The 15,710-nt window shown below is 36.5% G+C and overlaps 1 protein-coding gene across 4 annotated transcripts in view; it reads left to right on the top strand.

The window, feature by feature from the left end:
* Positions 1-15,710, top strand: part of FAM135A (family with sequence similarity 135 member A) — a 79,451-nt gene that overhangs the window by 54,909 nt on the left and 8,832 nt on the right. For all 4 annotated transcript variants that reach the window (XM_030944269.1, XM_030944273.1, XM_030944272.1 and 1 more), the window contains 6 exons: positions 4,628-4,701; positions 4,993-5,147; positions 5,390-7,691; positions 9,709-9,869; positions 11,518-11,609; positions 13,671-13,768. In XM_030944269.1, the coding sequence (XP_030800129.1) occupies positions 4,628-4,701; positions 4,993-5,147; positions 5,390-7,691; positions 9,709-9,869; positions 11,518-11,609; positions 13,671-13,768 (2,882 nt within the window). The remainder of the gene's footprint in view (positions 1-4,627; positions 4,702-4,992; positions 5,148-5,389; positions 7,692-9,708; positions 9,870-11,517; positions 11,610-13,670; positions 13,769-15,710) is intronic.

Raw genomic sequence — 15,710 nt, 5'->3', positions numbered from 1 at the left:
TTCCTGCAATTGTTTTAGGGAGTATAAATCAAAGTATTTCACTATACTATGGGAATTGAGATATTGCACATATTAAAAGTATTTCTGTGATGCTTTCCAGTTTGAAAAAAAATTCAAATAGGAGTCTGAATTCAAATTCAACTCCTATTTGAATTTTTGTTTGAGATGTGTAATAATTTGATTACACATCTGCATGGCCTGCATCATTATGACTTGCTGTTATGCTCACTCCTTTTGTTATCTGTCACTGTACTTTGCAGATACTCTATAATCAGTCAAAGACTGGAGAGGAGATGCAAGGCATGGGTAATCCTAAAATTTCATTTTTATTTAGTGCCTGATAGCAGAATGCAAGCAGGCTGACTCTGTAAGAATTGCATAATACAGCATTGAGAGGGGATTTTTACCTGAGCCAACTTAGAACCAGCAATGTGATATTACTTCATTTTTAAATGGACACTTGTTTTCTGTACTCCAAGATTATATGAGTTTGTGTGAATACTTTGCAAATACATGTAATTAAAATATATGTAAGAAACCATTGTTCCGCTGGGCTTCCCGTGTGGCAGTAGAGCAGGAACTCATAATCCATAAATTCAGTAAACCTTTAAATGAAAAAGAGATGCTAAATTTCAGCCTTTTCTAAGAGTGTGTTCAGTTGTTGGTTTTGGACCTTGTTTTGCAGTGCTTAGTATAATAAATTGTAACTTTTATTAATAATATCTTGAGAATTTATATTCAGAAGGATTGTATAAACATACCTCAGGAAATCTACATTGATGAGTATGTTCCACTGGAGCCATTATCTGCACATACCAAGTGATGCACGTTTTTTGGTTATTGGATTTAATTGACATTTAAAAGATGATCTACTAATTCTCCTATTTGGAGACTATATGTTGACATTTAGAGTCATGGAATTGTTAGGGTTGGAAAAAAAGATCTTTAAGGTCAAGTCAAACTATCAACCCAGCACCACCACGTTCAGCACTAAACCAGATCCCCATGTGCCATATCCAAATGTATTTTGAACACTCCCACAGATGGTGGTTCCACCACTTCCCTGGGCAGTCTCTTCCAATACTTAACAACTCCTTCTGTGAAAAAAAAATCCTAATATCCAACCTAGACCTCCCTGGCACAACTTAAGCCCATTTTCTCTTATCTTTTCATCTGGGACATGGAAGAAGAGACCAATTCCCACCTGGCTACAACCTCCTTTCAGGTAGTTGTAGAGAGTAATGAAGTCTCCCCTGAGCCTCCATTTCTCCAGGCTAAAGATGACCCATTAATTCTCCTCTTAAGAGACTTAACCTGTCCTTTCTGGAATAAGAAACCTTTTTATTTTGGAAATGGATACTTTGATGTGTTCGCTACTGGATGCTAAATCTCATTTTATTTTTTCTTCTTGCAATATTTCCAGACTATACCTTCCACAGGAAATTTCTCACTGGGTCTATTTATTAATGAACCCTTTTAGGGAGTGATTACCTGAGTGGTTAAGATACTTGTGTTGAAATACCCCTAGAAAGACCTGCCACCTGTATTTGGTCAAATTACTTTCACCCTCTTTGCACAGATGCTTATAAACCAGGTATAAACTGTTTTATAAACTCTTTCTGCTGAAGAGTTATTCAAGTATTGAAATTATTATTTTAATAATTTTACTTATGTTTACTCTAGTGTTTCATTATTTAATTATTTTCAAGTACTTGGAAAAGCAGTACATTAAAAAGTGAGGAATACTTTAAAATTGAACATCCATCTACTACATGGATCATACTGATCAACCTGATAAGGTTTACAAATGTATTTTATTGAAAAAACTGCTCAGAATATGTTATTTTATATTACAAAACATTTGAACACTAAACTTAGTTCATCTCTTTATTCTGTAGTGACATCTTCTGGTAGGTCTGAATATATTCTTCCAAAATTATTTATTTCAGTTTGATTAGTCCTAAAATAGGAGAGCAGTAAACTAAGATCTCTGACTGCTCTTCATAAATATGCAGACACACAATATGTATTCCACAGCAGTTTTTATACACAGTTCTTCTGTTTCCACTGGGAGGACCATAAAAACCATGCCTCTGGGAAGTCTAGAGATTAGGAGTAGCAGCTGCAATTTCCTCCTGCAAAGTCCTTGTGTACTCAGCCCAAGTCAATGGTTCCTGCGTCATTAGCAGAGCTGGCAGTCTGGTTCTACAGAGGCTGGTTAACAGTGTCCTAGCAAGTGCCTCAGTCCTTCAGTAAGTTAAGCACCTATTAAACATAATAAACTACTGTTGATTTGGGTTCCCTTCTCTCATTAATAAGGACTTATGTGCTTTAGGAGCTTGCTTTCGACTAATTTTGTATTGTTGCTATTCTATGTGGAGCTGTCTGGAGCTGGTATTGAGATTTTCTTCAGAAGCACTGGAATTACTTAATTACAAATGGGATTTATTGCAAATGAAAAAATGCCTTCATCTTGTGTGGGAGAGTGCGTAGTATTCTAAAGATCTACTAGCCATATAGCTCCAGTTACTTTATGTGGTGAAGTGCTCACATGTAAACTCAAAACTACCTTGGCTTGCTTCCTGGGAAACATCTGTGTGCCCTTTTCTTGACATATACCACAGGCATCAACTAATTTGGCAATGTTCCTGTAACTATTACCAGTTTGATTAGGATCTTTAATTAATTTTTAAATTGCTTAATTTAAAATGATAATGTCCACCCTTCATGATCAATTGTTCTAAAATCTAGTTTCTAAGCAGTAAAATTATCTGTTAAGTCTATTGTATAACAGTCCCTCCTTCCTGGGGGAAGGGGTAGAGATTATCTCTCAAGAAAATCATATTTGCAAGGTAGATGTCTGTTTAGAAAAGCCAGGGGAAAATGCAGCAAATTATTTTGGAACATCAATTCTTGTCTGACATGTGTATGTATAAACTCATAACAACAAATTCTGAAAGAAAGCAAATTGAGTTCTGGCAAGAGTGGAAGTTGCATTTACAAGTAACTGTTGAATTGTGTGCTTTCTTTTTACTTCAATGCATTTTCCATGACTATTCAGACGTGATGTTATGACTAAGATTAATTTCAGGTAATACAGTACAATAAATTCTGGGAGGTTGGGACAGGACTTTCAGTTTCTATTGCAAGTCAGAGATTGGGGGTAACATGTTTGTGATTTGGGATTGGGTTTTTTCTTTAGCACCTTGGAAAACTTTTTTCCTCAGTTCTTCTAGTATTAAGAAAACAAAAAAGTGTAGAAGCTACAGAACTTAATCCAAGTGGTTCTCTCTAAAAGTATAGTGGGCAGTGTATCAGGAGGGAAAATGAACTCCCATGCAAGTGCTTATCTCTGAACAAAATTAATGTGGTCCTGAAAGTCTGATATTTGCCAGTTCACGGACAGGATTTTCAGAGAGCCATGTTTGTGCTTGGGGTGGGGGCAGATGCTGGCTGAAGCTCTGAGTGAGAGAGCTGAGGGAACTGAGCTAGGTCTTCACACTTGTTGCCAATTTCGCACTGAAAACTCCCACAGTCTGTTCAGGAAGTTCCATAATTCAAGGGGAAGACACAGAGTATACTGAAGAAATAAAGATGTAGGAGGTCAGGAAGTGCTTGGTAAATAAATTATTGATTTGGTAGACTAACATGTAATTCTCTAAGTGGGATAGAAATTTTGTTTAAATTGATACAACCAAATCAATGTTAACGAACAAGCTGTTGCCAACAACCATTGCACAGCACATTCTCTTTGGTTTGCTTTTTTTAGATGCAGGTAATTTGGCAGTTGCAAAAATAAAATGCATATTGATTGAATTAACTTTTATGTAGAATATTGGAAATGTGAGAAATCTTGTACAAAACCTTTGGGGTTTCTAGATACTACATTTTCAGTACATTGATTATGCTTTCAATTGCAGCAAATTGCTGTATAATTCACATTCTCTATTTTAGCAGGTATTTGATGGTAAAATATTGATGGTTTAACATGTTTGATGGTAAAAAAATATACTCCCACATGTTAATAAATATCACTTCAGTATTGTATTTTTTATTGACCTCAAACATACAATTAAGTCTTTAATACCGTGCTTAAAATTAATATACATTCTGTTACTGTCTTCATCATTTCCATCTGAAATCTTTGCAAACAAAAATTCTTTTGCACAGTAGTTTACTGTGGGCTAGAGGATACTTACAGAAAGTTTGAAACTCTCCTCTATATTTTGAGACAGCAGAATATCTAATGGATTTCTGCTTCTGAAGGTAATATTCAGGCTCATTCAGAAGTGGGAATTGAAGAGTCATTTCCTTTCTTCCAATTGAAAATTCCAATAGTATTTTTGTGCATTATTGTTTGAACCTGATTTGGATGATTGATTTATTGGAAATAAAATTTTCAGCAGGCAGTTGAGTCTAATGTAATTCCCAGTTATCCAGAGCACAAATTAAAATTGTTTCAGTCACTAGTCTTGTCTGTGTCACCCATCCAGAATGAACAACTGAAAAGAAAAGTAACTGTCTGTATTATACATACAAATGATACATTGATGCATAGGAATGCCGGTGGATTTTTTTAAATTATTTGTAAGGTAAAATAAGCTCTACCTTCATTTGGATCTTGCAGGTGCGCAGATTTGCTGAAGCATTCTTTTGCTTTGAGCATCCTAGGCAAGCTGCTCTTGCCTTTCAAGAACTACAGTGAGTAGCCTTTGAAATTGCACAGTATATAGCATGTAGTACTGTTACTGTATAGTTTATATTGTGTAGAAGTAGCATTGCAGAAATACATAAGAAATTAATGAGAAACTTTTGTTCTCAATATAGATTTAAAGTAGTGGTAGTTATATAAGAAGTTATTAAATGATCAAGCTATTAATAGTTAATTAGTAGAAAATCATCTACTAAAATGAATTAAACTGTTGGTAATTTCTGTTAATGTAAAAAGAAATAGTTCTGTTTTTTTCATGGAGGACTGCTTCCTTTTTTCAGTGCTCAAAGTCATCTACAGGTGTGTGCAGCTATCAAAAACATTTCCTTCTGCAGTTCTCTTCCACCCCTCCCTATTGAATGCAGTGAACTAGATGGAGATATGAACTCCTTGCCTATTATCTTTGAAGATCGGTATTTAGATTCAATTACTGAAGGTAAACACAGCTCACAGTACAATTTCCTTTTGAAGAAATTAGCAAAATTATGTAAAACTTTAGTATTTTTTTATAATTTCTTGCTGGCTTTAAAAAACTACATTTATTTGATAGAATATGGGGTTTTACCTTAAGTTTTGAGGATGTGTAAAATTCTATAATTGCTAGTGTGTTATAGCATTGCTTATCTGCATAATTTTATTGTAAACATACTTTCTCTTTTCCCCCTTTTTCTGTGAAAGATTTGGATGTACCCTGGTTGGTAGCTCAGAGTGTTCCAAGGGCAGAGTCCAATAAACTGGATAAATTAGAAGCTGAAGAAGGTTTTGTTGCTGGTTTTAGTAGCCCAGAACTGAAAATGAGACCTGCTGGTGCCTCCGTCTTTTGGCATTCAGAAGCTGAAAAGATGCTAACAAAAACCTTCAAAGGGAAAAATGAAGATACAAATAAATCCAAAGCTAAGGTTGCTAAGCTCATAAAAACAATGAAAGCTGAAAACACCAAAAAAGTCGTAAAACAGAACTCAAAGGACTCTGTGGTGTTAGTAGGATACAAATGTTTGATAAGTGCAGCACTGGAAAATGCCTGTAGAAGGTTAGATGGTGAGCCTTCATACAGTGCTAACGAAGGGCTGGACCCTGGAGTAAGTGGAATTCCTTGTGATACAAAGGCCTGCATCAGGCAAATAACTCGAAGAGACCTTCCATTGATGCCATATGACGAAATGGCTGTCAAGACTGAAGGTGACCAACCAGGTCCAAGTAGTCCTGTGCACTGTGAAAATGAGGCTATTTTTGATAGACTGACCATCTCCCAGACAGGTTGTGAAACTGTTCAAGCAGATGGTGCTTTACAACACAGAGGTACACTTGAAGATTGTCATGGAGGTCAACCAGCTTCCTCAGGAGTCAGGACAACTGAGGTCAAAGCAAATAATAAGGATCTTTATGAAGAGGAGAAAGGAGTGGCTCACACTGGATCGTGGGCTAAGTTTCCACTAGATGAAGAGCACAAAGAGAATTTGTTGACACCCAATATTCAGTCTTCAGGATCTGGAAACAAATTGAATTTGGGAGAACAGGACCCCATGCTTGAAAAGGAAGAGGTCCATGAGAGAAACTGTCAGCATACCAGTGACATCTTGACAAAAATGAAAAGCAATCCACCTACTCTTTCAACAAAAGAAAGTCAAATCTCTGCAAGTGGAGACATGACTAAATTACCAGATGTTAGTGTGACGTATGCCTCTTCTAGATTTTCAGATTCAGGTGTAGAAAGTGAACCAAGTTCTTTTGCAACTCACCCCAACCCTGATCATGTTTTTGAAAATGTTCATGGACAAAGTGCACACAATGGTGAGAGAGCATTTCCTCAGCCTTTACTAAAACCAGACTGTGCAATAAAAAATACAATTGAAAGCCATTGCACTGAGAGTACAAGTGCTGTAAGTGAAATACAGTCATCCCTGACATCCATAAATTCACTTCCTTCAGATGATGATGAGCTGTCACCTGATGAGAATTCAAAGATATCTGTTGTACCTGAATGCCAGCTAAGTGACAGCAAAACAGTATTGGATCTAGGAGCAATTGACTTGACAAAATGTGATGACAATAAAACATCAAACACCAACTTGCAGCAACAACTTGTGTGTTCAGGGCCCTTGGATAACAAAACTCCATCTATACGTTCCTCACTCTCAGGAAAAAAAGATTTGTTACACTTGGTTGTTTCCGATGAGGACACACCTACTGATGTGGAAAGTTACAGCCCACAAACAGGCCCTGGCACAACCTGCAAGGACCCTCAGGACCTTGAAAGGCCTCCTAGAGCTACAGAAGAAACAGTTAAGTTGTGTTTGGAAACAACTTGTATGAGTGAGCCATCTGCTGTTTCAGGTTCTTCGTCTGTAAATGCAGCAGTTGAAAAAACAAACAAAGGAAAACATAATGAGCCTTCAGAACTAAAGGGCACAACTGAAGAACTGTCAGGAGCTAAAAGTGAAACTGGTACAGATAATCCTTCTCCAACTGATAGTGCTGACATGGTAAAGCAAGGGCTTGTTGAAAACTATTTTGGCTCTCGAAGCAGCACAGATATTTCAGATATTTGGCCTATGAACAAGAGCAATCCTGTTAGCCCTCAAAAGGAAGCATATGAAAAACAAATTATTTGTTCTTCCCAACAAGATGAGGAAGAAGAGGAGGATCAAGAAATGATTGAAAATGGGTATTATGAAGAAACTGATTATAGTATATTAGATGGAGCATGCAGTGCTGACCAGGATCATGGTGTAGCAGGAGAGAGAGTCCTGAGATCTGAAATGATTGACAGTGGACATCTGCAAGACATAATGACTGTGCCCCCTGTCTGTACTCCTGGCTGTTTGTCTTTCCCTTCTTCTCTAAGAGACTCTCCCTGCAATGTTACCTCTTCTTCAAAGAATAAATCTGATGCAATTACACAACAGCCAGGCAGCACATCCTACAACTCAGCTTCAGCTGTTTCCTGGTATGAAAGTTCCCCAAAACCTCAAATGTTAGCGTAAGTGATTGTTTTAAAACAAGCTTTTTACTTTTGGAAATTATGTTAATATAATGGAGAAGGGGAAAAGAAGCATGGTTGGGCTTCTGGGTAGAATGCCCCAGAACTGTGGCTTGTGGATTCAGCATGCCCAAGTAACAACATGTTCTAGATGTTCAGATAAAAAGTGTCTTAGCACTACACTTCTATGAGTTATCTTGTAATTTCATGTGGTTTGAAAAACAAGCAAAACAGGATTTTTCTTTGTTATGTTTAAAAAATAATCATCCAGCTGAAGAATGATGTTGTAAAAAATGTTATGCTATTGAGCATAAAAATGATGATTTATGAAATAGGAATTGTTAAAATAGCTAGCTTGGCAAAATATGCTTTGACTTTAAAAACAGAAATCCAAAAAACCTTGTGTAACTTGTTGTACATCAGATTAGTTAAGTGAAACAAATGTGTAATGCAAGCTATGGTAATGGCCTTATTTTTAAATCTTAACTTCAAATATCAGAAATGTAACACCTCAGAGACCATAGTGCTCTAGATTACACTGCAGTTTGGAGACCAGGAAAGCCAAATTTAGAGGAATGTCAGGGATCCCAGATTGTACCTCTTCTTGCTGTAAACATAGGAGTTTCCCTGATAAACTCCTGCTGCTAAATAAACATGTGAAGCAGCAGTTTATGTGTTGTATAGGAAGTAACATGTTGCTATGAGAGAAAATTTAAAAGAGAGGTAGAAACAAATGCTGAGCAGATGGAAGAGATAGAAGACCAGATAGTTTGTGAAAAGCAGCTTGAAAACAGAAAGAAGGAGTAAGCAGTCAGGTAGAGGAAAACAGGTTAGAAGCGGCCAGAAAAGTAGCTTCTGAAATACTGTATGGTGGTATTGGTGTGCAATGGGAAAGATGAGGAGCAGAGACTACTCAGGCTGTTCTGTAACAATAAAAGGGAGCTTGGAATAAAATCAAGGACTTGGCTGTAGGAAAAGCAGAGTCTACTGGAATATGAGATAACTGTGAATCCAGAGGGTATGGTCTGCTCCATAAAGAACCACCCTTGGTGTGTTCAGGAAACATGCCTTGAGTACAAACTCAAGTAGCTTCTGTTGCAGAGTGATAAGAGCAGCTGTCAGCAGTGGTTTCTGTTCAGGCTGAGTTCATTGAGGCCTGCTCCTGCCAGTTAGTGAGGAAGGAGCTAAAGATAAAGCAGGGAAAACAAGAGAACAAAAGGTAGAATGGGAGGGAAACAGTGAGCAGGCAGAAGAGGATGGGGTACAGCGTGACACCGTGAGGGATCATGCAGAACAGATGGATTAAGGAAGCATAAGAAAGCATAAAGCTTTATGTGCTGCAGGGAAACTGATATGCAATTAGGAAGGCCATGCACAAAAGCTAAGCAAAGTGGAAGAAAGGGAGGAAGAAACCCAAGGACCCCCTAGTATGTGAGGATCTCAGCTATTAAAAACCTTATAGTGTATGCCTTCATAGAATAGGTAAAAGATCAGAAGTCCGGATCTGGCTGTTTTGGAAGCAAGTGTCAGTTTTTCAGTCTACCACAGGAACCTTATGGTGAGACATTACAGCACTGACTCCAGCTCTCTTCTGACCTAAGAAATAGGCTTGGCAAGAATTATCAAAAGTCAGTGAAAATCTTAATCTTGACTTCCACTTGGTTATAATTTTTATAATTTTTTTATTGTGTGGAAGCAAAGCTGTTGCTTGCTTAAGACCACAATGAACGCATCATCTTTAGTGGTTTCAGAAATACTTGAGAGTTTGCAAAGATGAGAAGAGAGTAGAACTTGAGATACGGTTTTTGTTACAGAGCAAAAGAGGCTGAAGGAATCTGCCGTAAAAATGTTCTGAGGAAATGGCTTATTTTGTGAAAATAGTGATTTGATAAATATCTTTCCCTTCATATTAATTACATAGAATACAAAGCAAAATGACAGTAGAAAACTGTTAGCTTGGAAGACCTCACATTTATCTAGCAATAGCAAATGTATAATAAGTATTTTTTTGTTCCAGTTTCCTACAGGCTAAAGAAGAATTGAGGCAACTTAAACTTCCTGGATTTATGTATAGTGATGTTTTCAAACTGGCTTCTTCAATACCTTATTTCAGTATGGAAGATGATGAGTGTTCAGAAGAAGGAGTACATCTTATAGTTTGTGTCCATGGCCTAGATGGTATGCTGGGAAATGTGATATTGTACAAGAAAGCAGTTCAGATTACCAATGAGATTTCGCTTTGGTCATTCAAACTCTGAACTGAACACCTGAAATAGGTTCAGTGGAGGGAATTGGGAATCTGACATTGTACTGCTACATTTGACAATGTGTTCCATAAAATCTTTTTAATTAAGAATTCTCTGTCTTTAATAAAACTTCCCTGCACATAAATCTGTTTAATGCCATAGTTCACATCAGGTGTATCTTTCAGTTTTTTATGTTGTAAAGGAATTGTTTCATGTTTTGGTAATAGAATGGAGTTACTGACAAAACTGTTTTCTTTATAATTGCTGTCTTGTCAAGAAAAATGAAATATGTGTGTCTTGTTAGGAAAAAGAAACAGTACATGTAAAATGCAGTCAAGTGTTTATAAAGTTTTAAAAGGTTAAGTCACTGAATCACAGTGTGGTTGAGGGTGAAGGCAATCACTGAAAATTGTCTCATTCAACTTCCTTGCTCAGAGCAGAGTCTACAGGAGATTGTTCAGGATGCAACCCAGCTGGGGTTTTGAATATTTCCAAGGACAAAGATTCTACTTTGGTAGAAGTGAGAAAAACCTCTTTTTAATTGAAAGGGTTATAAAGTTTAAGTAGCTTGAATATATTCATCTGCTTTTAGTTCAAAGCATAAATGTATATTAAGAAACAATAGCCCCTCTGGCTTTTGTGCGTTTTTGAGACACTTCTTAAATTAACAATGTAAGGAAACACAAGAGGGCAGTAGAATAGAGTACTGGACTGCACCAACACTGCACAGGCACCTTCTTCATTTTTCAAATTCCTAAGTTGAAAAAATAAAATAACAGCATAGTTTTTCTTTCCTCATTTGGGCAGAAAGCAACCTTTGTTAAGTACTTTTAAAAACAGGACTCAGAAGTATTCCCTCTTACTAGTGTAGATATTCTCATGCTATTGCATGTAGAAGCAGCACAAAAGTTAACTTGACCAAGAAGCCTGTTGTTAAAAAAACATGTTTGAAGCCTTAGGAAAGTCCACATAGTTGAAATTTTCTTATGAAATGGCGAACTTATACAAGCTATTTCCTATAAATGACAGATGTAAATAAAAATCCTGAAGCAAAAAAGGCTACCCTTTCTTCTAAAACATCTGTGACTACTGATGGGAAAATCTTCAGGATTCTAGTTAAACTATCATTTGTTGTTTTGGGTACCACAGTATCTAAAAGTATCTTTATCTGCTGATAGTTCACTCTGCCTTTTCATTTTATTAAATACTCCTTTACTGAATTCTTTAAGCTCACTTTGAGTTCTTTAAATTGCTTTATCAAAATTAAGGTTTCCAAGAATGTAATGTTCACAGTGCTATATATCAGTTGGAAGCTAAGACAGAATCAAACAAGACTTCCTACATCCTTGCTTTTTTAAAAGTGTTTGCATCAAATGTCATTTTCATAAACCATTTTGTCACTTAATTTGACATTGTAGTTTATCTTTCAAAGTCTTACTGAATTTTAATTAGGGCTCAGACTATAATTAGCTGTGTTTAAATATTCATTAGCTGTGCCAAAGATTCATTTCAGTATTCTGAGTGCTTTTATTGCAAGTTAACTTTGCAGAATCCAACTCTTGATTGTTTTTCTTTTGAAGGTAACAGCGCAGATCTAAGATTAGTGAAGACTTACATTGAGCTAGGGCTGCCTGGAGGAAGAATTGAATTTCTTATGTCTGAAAGGAATCAGGTATTTGCCAACTAAAAATGAATTTTTGTAAAACTATGAACAGTGTAAAACTTCAGAGACGTTTATTTAATTGCACTACTGTGATTACCACATTTTGTGTATTTTTATTGTATTCTCATGGAATCCATAATTTGATCTGTGCCTTGTGTGAAAGTAATTACAAAATCTTGTATGGTATTGAAGGTAAATATTTTAAGGGGTAACATTTGTTACTACCAATTTGTTGTGTGTACTGTGTCTCCTAAGTTCTCAGCATAAGCAGTTTGGATTGTGGATAAAATATGCTCAATGCTGGTGGTAAAAATGGTAATAGTGAAAACTTGTGTGGCAAGAGGGGAGATGTGTTATTTCAGAGGATCTGAGAAATACAAAATTCCTGCTGCTTTTTCTTTTGTCAGCATTCTGCAAGATCTACATCATAACACTGAACAAATATCAAATTACCTCTTGTGTTAAACTTTTCTGAATTTTATTATTTTCTTATGAATTAAACTTGCCAAAGCACATAAGACCAATTTTTACTTTTTGTCTGTGTGTATGTGTGTATTACATATTGTATTAGACATACTTCAGAGATGAACTAGAACAAAGTCTTGTCAGTGGCTCAAACAAAAGCTTCATTAAGTGCACTAGCATTTTTCTGGCAGTAGCTGCTGGGATGCTTTGTGAAACAGGCTGGACAGGCACCAAGCCAGGCTTTCTCTTCTCTAGCCCTATAGTTTGTATCAGTCAGCAGCTGTGAGACTTTCTGATTTGTGGATTCCACTGAGACCACTGAGCCTAATAGCTGCTGACAGACTTTTTCTCCTTAATGTTGGCTGGTTCTTTTTGAATCTTTTTACTTCTGTATCCATAGCATACAGTTGAGATTAATTCTGTGGTTTGTTCACATTAGTAATTCACTTGCAAACAAGGAAATTGAAGTAATTTACGTTACAGTTTGTTTTGGAAAAAATACTTGATAATCATTCCTCATTCACTGCTTCAGTTTTTATAATTTTTTTATCATATATTTTACAAACAAGTACAATTTTGCCCTCAAGAGGCAACTGAAGAGACTTAGTCCATTTATTATTTCTTACAATTAGACGTGAAAAGTTTCTGTTCTTCCATGGTACCCTTCCTGGCCTGCTTGAAACTTCTTGTCATTTAAATTGAATGATCAGAACTAGACAGGGAATTTAAGATGCTTTTGCGCTACGAACTGACAGAATGCTATATTGCTATTTTCTTTCCTTGCTTCCCTAACATGTTGATTATATGCAACACAGACATGTAGATTATTGTTTGCATATACAGTTAGGGCTGGTTTTCTCTGTGTAACATTTTTTTGCATTTCTTGCCATTTTATCACCCAGGCATGCACTAGTGTAAGTGAAATTCTGGTTGGTTCTAGATTTGACTACTCTGGATATTTAGTTTTGTCTACAAACTGGTTTTTCATCTCTTTCTTTCCTTTCCCAGATCATTTACCAATATGTTGAACACTACAGATTTTAGCACAGATCCTTTGGAACTTGTTTTGAAAAGTTCTAGGCAGGCTTTGCCTATCTCTTTTAATTTCTTACTGCTGATCATTGGAGAGAATCAGCTATGAACTGAGGATAAGGCCTTAAGGATTTTGTTTGTTTATTTGATTCATTTTGAATAACTGGTATTACTGTAGAATTCTGTTGCAGTAATTAACTCATCTCTATTTCCTGGGCAGTGTGATTTAATTCTGAACATACAATTTGGTCTTCTGTTTCACTACAGCAAATCTTAAGCGTAGAGAACAGCTTAGAAGTAAGGCTGGGTGTATAATGTTAAGATTTGTTTTGGTGTTTTAGAAGAAAGTAGTTTTACAGTAAAATGTGTATCACTTTATTCCGTGTTACAAGAAAATTACATGAAAAATTTATAATAACTAGCTGTAGTGTTTGTATTCAGAGTTAATAGCGATGCTTTTATTTGTGCGCTGTTGATCAAAACACTGGGGAGTAAGAACTCAGACTGAATGCAGAATGTATATTGCTGCATTAGAAAATACAGTTATTATTTTTTATTTCTTTTATTTTACAGAATGATACCTTTGCTGATTTTGATTCCATGACAGATCGCCTTTTAGATGAAATTATACAGTATATACAAATTTATAATCTACCCCTTTCAAAAATCAGGTAATATCTGTTCTATACTATTTACAGAAATAAACTTAAAACTAGAGCCCTGGGTTGTTTTAAACTGTGATGCTCAGGAGCAGGCCAAAAGAGAGATGAGAAAAAGCAGTCTGGGATGGGGGAGGAGTTGGGGAAAGGAGGACAATGGAGAGAGAGGGAATTGCCAGATGAAAGAAGACTGAACAATGTTGAAAGCTCATCTACTGGTGATTTTAGGGCAGAGGTTAAGCATTACATTTAAGGAATTGCTGTCTTATGCTTCTACAAATTCTGCACAATAGAGTTCTGCAGAAAAACAGATAGTATTTTGAGAAAGTCAAAGGAACCTGTAATAGCACTATGCCCGGATGAAGTTAGCGTCCTTCTGATTCTGTAGTCCCTTCACCAAGTATGACATGGCAAACTGTCTTGTCACTCCTAGAGGGCACTTACATCTTACCTGTGACATTGAAGGGCAGATGCATGAAAATATATTTCATTATTTTTTATGTTTTCTGATTGTTTCATCTGCTAAAGAACATGTTTTACATCTCATTAGAGGGCTCACCACAGTCCATGCACTCCTGTTTTCTTTTACATTTACTTCCAGGGAATGCCCATTGTATTTACTTTCTCAAGGTAGGGTGCACCATTTGGGCAGACTACCTTACTAACTCAGCAGTGTTGCTGGAGTTAGCTCATCAATAGATGAAAGGACCTAATTCAAGCCTGACTTTATCAATTTGTTTAGGCACCTTCAAATTATACATCCAGAAGGTTTTTTGACTTGCTAGTCACGTGTTTCTGACAAGTGTGTGCATTCACATGTGTTTGGTAGGCCTTGTTCAGCTGGAGGAAATATCTAAAACATTTAAACATAATCTCACTATTTAAACAAATGTTTCTGTTTTGAGATAGGCAAGATGTGACAATCTTAATTTTGTCTTAACTGTTGATTTAAAAATTTAAAAAGCACTGTGTGATCATACTTTTGTTTCACAGGCTACATGGTGTAGCATACAAGGGGTAGCACCCTTGGTATGGGAGAGAAGAGTTCTGTAACTCACCAGCATACACCAGGATCTTCTCTCCCATGCTGTTGTCTGAAGGCTGTAATGAGCGAACCCACCCACTTATCTTATCATTGTTTATACCTGAGAACTGAACTCTTGTTTGCTTTTGGTTTGCTTCTCTCATAAGACTTTAGATTTGTAAATATTTTTTACTTTTATTTGTTACTTGTCACTTGAAAGAAAAAAACAAACCTAGGAATTTTTATTTTAGTTTCCTTTTTAAGGTGTATACTTGTTTTGGGCCCTACTGAAGCTGAAGTTTTCATTTCCCAACTTAAGCTTTTTTTATGAGAAAGTTTACATGAGAGAGCTGTTAGAAAGACATGTGCCTCTATGCAAGGCCTTGAAGGGATGACCCAGAAAGCCTGGGAAAGTACTGCTGAGAAATCCTCTGCTCAAGAAGCCAATGCTTTCCTGCCTCATTTTGGTTATGCCACTGTAGAAAACAGCCCTTGTAGGAGTTATCTGTGGTGTCCTGAATGATGCTGGTTTCTTTTCAAAAAATCTCCCCATCTCCTAAAGAAGTGTTCTCTCCATGAGTGTTTCTCCATAACCAGTCAAAATAGATATCAGTCTCCAAATTTGTGATTTTGTACGGCAAAAAAAGCAGTTGGATATCAGCATCCCAGGCTTCAGTATAAGGACAGTAATGTTCATGGTGGGAGTTCCAGCTTCCTTGGCCTTGAGTCTGGATAGATTAATTTCATATTTCTATATGTCCACTTGGCACATATGCTCTGCCATTTGTTTCCCATTTACCCTTTTTTCCCTCCCATTCTCTGTTATCCCTAACGCTGACTTTTTCTCCTAAGTTACACAACTGTGCTCCTGCAGTGACCATTGGGGACCTCTGCCATATGCTGCCTGTACCTACAGTCATACACACCACA

This window comes from Camarhynchus parvulus, chromosome 3 (assembly GCF_901933205.1).
Source record: "Camarhynchus parvulus chromosome 3, STF_HiC, whole genome shotgun sequence".
NCBI lineage: Eukaryota > Metazoa > Chordata > Aves > Passeriformes > Thraupidae > Camarhynchus > Camarhynchus parvulus.
This window is presented reverse-complemented; position numbering and strand designations above follow the sequence as displayed.